General features: G+C 37.6%; 1 protein-coding gene across 6 annotated transcripts in view; it reads right to left on the reverse strand.

The window, feature by feature from the left end:
* LOC101846847 (cGMP-specific 3',5'-cyclic phosphodiesterase) overlaps window positions 1-5,117 on the reverse strand; it is a 128,438-nt gene that overhangs the window by 48,522 nt on the left and 74,799 nt on the right. For all 6 annotated transcript variants that reach the window (XM_013089608.2, XM_035973097.1, XM_013089607.2 and 3 more), the window contains one exon: window positions 541-681. In XM_013089608.2, coding sequence (XP_012945062.1) covers window positions 541-681 — 141 coding nt within the window. The remainder of the gene's footprint in view (window positions 1-540; window positions 682-5,117) is intronic.

The raw sequence follows: 5,117 nt of genomic DNA on the forward strand, positions 1-5,117 counted from the left end.
TGCCATGCGCGTCTAAACAAATGCTTTAAGGCGAACAATCAACTTCATGCATTAGATAGAACAGGTGATGCGCCGGGAAAAGACTATATACTATCTCTAAGAACAAAGATCTCCTATTGATTGGGAAAAATATATCTATGCTGAATAATTAAATCTCTGAAGAGGATCATGTCCTTGTAGAAAAAAAACTTGAAGTCGAAAAATCATTATTAACCAATGGTTATGATAATACATAAACCAAACCTTCTATTTTATGAACGTACACCACAAAATAAAACGCAGTGACACGGAAACGAATTCTAAACACGTCAGTACTGTATGCAGATAATTACACTGTTGTCACTTTCCTCTACAGATCCAACAGACGGCAAAACCAACTCACAGAACGGAACTTAGACGGACAGCATCCTTATCACCGAGACCACAGCAGTAAATGAAAACATAAATGTATAATTAAATTATATATATATATATATATATATATATATATATATATATATATATATATATATATATATATATGGGATAGTGGATACGAACCCTCTCAAATGAGTCCTCCAGCAGGTAGACCGAGCACTTCTCACACTTGAGCAGGTCCTGTGCGTCCAGCATGATCTTCTGAACCAACTTCTCCAGGTTACTCTGCTCCTCGAAGATCCCGCGAGCCAGGTGCAGCAGCAGCTGAGGAGGGTTTGTATATGTTTATGACGTCATGCTTATTACATATAGATGATGATGATAATAATGATAATAATAATAATAATAATAATAATAATAATAATAATAATAATGATGATAATAAAATTAAAATAATAATGATTATAATGATAACAATAGTAACAACAACAACAGCAACAAAAACAACATCATCATCGCCAACAACAAAAATGATAATAATAATAGTAATAATAATATTGATAATGATAATAACAATAATAACATTACATTTAAATAGCGCATTTCAAATGGGAAAGTGATCAAATGAACACATTTCGAACAGTGATTTTACCCCCCCCCCTCCCCACCCATTCTATCCTTTTCTCTCTCTGAATCTGTTTCTCCCTGTCTGTCTGTCTGTCTGTCTGTCTGTCTGTCTGTCTGTCTGTCTGTCTGTCTGTCTGTCTGTCTGTCTGTCTGTCTGTCTCCCCCTCTCTCCCTCTCTCCCCCCCCCTCTCTCTCTCCCCTCCCCGCTCCTTCTCTCTGTAGTTTACTATTATTAAGTGGATCAGTGTCTGCGATGAAGGGGTTGGGCATTTCGCTGTAGCACGCAGAAGACCTGAGTTAGATTCCTATTCGGGAAAACATTATGTATTGGCCCTGACAGACAAAATAAAAGCCATCGCCTTAGATGCTTCTAAGTGTTTTGATGGGGATGTAAAATACCTAAACTAAAGATGGGAATTTCAATTCCTGAGCTATTGACCAAGTGCTTAGTGTAAAAACAAGGACGTGTGGATAAATGACGCCATACAGAAACAGCAACACTGTCCCCTAACAACAGGCATCAACGTGTGTATTGTTTTGATCTACATTAAATACCCAATGACGGTGACGTATGGGGCTAGGCCTAACTAAGAAACGAAAGTATAAGTAGAAAAAAATGCACGTAGCAATTTGTACACGGAAAGGACCCAGGTTCAGTAATCTAGTGCTCTGTCTTGTGTCCCTTGCCTTGCTGCATACACTATTCTTTCTTTGAGTTTCTCTTTTATATTGAGACTGGTCTGAACTTCATTGATCCAAGCAATCTGCCAGCAGTAATTATTTACCGATTGTTCAAAGGCTCATTTTCATATCTTTGCAGTGATCAACCTTTTTTCTCCCTATCATTCTCTTGATCTATACAGAGGAAACCCTTTTGTGTTCTAAAATATCACTTAGCAAAGTGCCCCAACCACCCGAGTAAACGGTCATTCACAGACGTAACAAATTTCAGAGCCCCTAGTGTGAGATTTTAAGATCTTTCTGGAGAGAGCTCATTGTTTGACCATAAAACTTGAAATTCCTTGCCCCAGGACCTCTGAGAAATAACAAATCCAAATATTATGTTTAAGGTATTGCTCAAGACTCATTTGTTTAATTTATAATTGTAGTGTGTTGGTAAGTGTTGATATGTTTTGTTCTTACTGCTGTCCATTGGCTTATATAATATATGTATGACTGAAACATATCTTCTCTATACGGTTAAACTGGTTCTCTTGTTACTGTGAAATGTTTAATCCTGTGTGCATGAAGTATTACGATTGTTAGGGGACAGTGTTGCTGTTTCTGTATGGCGTCATTTATCCCCACGTCCTTGTTTTTACACTAAGCACTTGGTCAATAGCGCAGGAATTGAAATTCCCATCTTTAGTTTAGCTATTTTACGTCTTCATCAAAACACTTACAAGAGTTGCAGGAGCTAAGAAAATGCTATAGATACTCTTGATCTTTTCCGGACCACTCTTTGTGATCGTGTTTTACAACGTTACCATAAGACGACTCATGGAAATACTGTTGAGTTTTTTTTCAAAGATACCAATACACTGTCCAGGTATCACGGTCGTACAGTAACGTTTTAAGAAGACATGCGGCCTGCTATACTATTACCTTGAGCTTGGTGCTGAGACGCCTTTTACACGACCATGTCTTTGATAGGTTGTTCAATAAGAAACTGAAGTTATTACTTCAAATAATAGTATCCATATATTCAAACTATTGAGTGATACACTACGGACCGGTTTGCTACCTGCAGCGTTGGAAGAGAGATGCTGAGTATGTCATGTAGTAGCGTGTATGAATAATACAATGGGCGATTTGGACCAGGGGGAACAATTCAGCTCGGAATAAGAAAGACCAGAATCCACTTCAGCCGAGACAAACTTACTGATTACAAAGTCGTTTTGCACATGATAATTCACGGAAAGAAATGCATGATATGCCATCTTCGCGTGACATAAAAGTGATTACTTATGAACTCTAAGGTATTTGGTATGCATTTGCATACACTAGAGACTGTACAAACTACAATTCTCTAATTATGCCAATTATTCAATGGAGCCAAGGAAACCCTAAGAAAACATAACATCACAACTGAAAGAGCTGCGGAGCTGCCCTACCATAGAAAACTGCATCTCCCCTCGACGCCTAACGGCAACAGAGGATGAAAAAGTAAAAAGTAAGTAAGTATTAAATGGAGTCCGTTTTTCATTCATTTGTCACTGCTCGACAGGCTGTTCTGTTCAAAGCAAAAAGCCAAAGAAAGAAGAGGCGTTTCCGAACAATAAGCAACGATCCCTGACAATGCAATAATCCCCGCCCGGCAATCCGAAGAGCATTATAGCGTATGTATCATTAAAAAAAATATATTACTGAATTTAAAAAAATAATTCGACTATTGCAAAGTTAGTTGCGACCTCTTCCTTTAAGTGAAATTAGATCGAGATTAGTATCAATAACTGGAAGTGCACATGTCTTCTGTTACAACATTCATGTATTCACAGTGACATTAAACTGAAAATTAACAAATAAAATAACCAATTGTTGTAACATACATCCCGGTCCCCGACTCAAAAGAGGAGAAAAACAAAGCACAAAAATAAAGACGAAACAGAAATAAAATCGAAAGTGGAAATTGTTAGTACGGAAACAGGGTAGATTAACGGCCCATCAGACTTTTGTATGACGCTCTGGTAAAGATTGCAGACAAAATGTCAAAAGCTATTTATGAATATAGTGCACAGACAACAATCTTAAAAGGCTGTCTACGTATTCGGAAATTGTTAAAGATTTCAGTTTTGTTCCTTTTGACAACAACCCATATGCTGATGGGATGTGGTTGAAACTCGAAAATGAATCACGGAACAAGAAGACACTTCACAATGGGAACATAAGAAACGTTATGGGAGAATTGTTCTTTGAACGGCTGCGCTAATGGATCCTTAAAACGGAAGGCATTGAGCAAATAAAAAGAGAAGAGAAGAAACAGCTTTGCGAAACACGTAAACAACTTGATTCGAAGAGATCCTAGGAAGTCGAAAGGAGCACTTTTGTTAAAAAGCATCATCGACAGATGTTTTGTGTGACAGTGGAGTGTTCTCTTATGAATGTGTTTTCGCAAACATTAAAAACGAAACAAAACGAAAGCTCGATAGCATGAATATTGGAGATCGTTTAAGACGCTCACGGTTTTAGAACAACATAGTGTAGGGGCAAGATAATCTATAGAAACAAACAGGCAAGACATCCACGTCATCACTGTCCTAGAATTTATAGCAATCCCGCCCCCTTCCCAATAACTTTGTTCAAAACCAAAATTCAACCGAGGAGAGACGGACGTCTACAGAGGATGCATACTACTTTTATTAAAATTCACAAACAACAGATCGATGATTTCAATGGTTTTGCAAAGAGAAGCTTTTCAAAAAGCTCCCCTCTTTCCACAATCACAGAAAACTGTTTTAGAATTTTGAGCTCAAATATTTGCGTTCTCTGTCTTTGGACAGCAAAGATATCCCACAGGTGACTTCAAAGATCAGAAAGTAATACACAAATTTACAGAAGAAAAAGACTGCGCATCCCTCATACAAAGATCACAAGTTCCGCATTCTTCGTCAGCTGTATTCATCTCATCTTTTATTGATACAGGCTTCAGGAAGAATATCTGAATAGCCTCTTACTTTGTTTGTTGTCAATGCACAGGTTTGTTATTATGCGTATTGTTCAATACGAATTCCTTCTATTTATAGATTGTAGCTTAAAGTAGTCTCTGCGTCATTGCTTACTTTCTTTTGTATCGTTAACCTGGCATTTTCCGAATTCTATTTAGCTATGAATTTAACGACAAATAATATCCTTACATCTACATTATTTTGATCATATTGAAAGCAAAGGATCGTGAAATACTTGTTTTATACAAAGAAAGGCTGTTCATCAGGATGGCACAAAAACATGGTTTGTTAAAAGATTTAACATAAAAGAATGCAAGTTTTTTTTGCCTCCCGCGGTTCTTCGTTCAGCAAATAAATAGGCGGAGAACAGAGTCAAAATACAGGACACTCGCGAGAGAGAGAGGGAGAGAGAGAGAAAGAGAGAGAGAGAGAGAGAGAGAGAGAGAGAGAGAGAGAGAGAGAGAGAGA

Source organism: Aplysia californica, unplaced genomic scaffold (genome assembly GCF_000002075.1).
Source record: "Aplysia californica isolate F4 #8 unplaced genomic scaffold, AplCal3.0 scaffold00997, whole genome shotgun sequence".
Lineage (NCBI taxonomy): Eukaryota > Metazoa > Mollusca > Gastropoda > Aplysiida > Aplysiidae > Aplysia > Aplysia californica.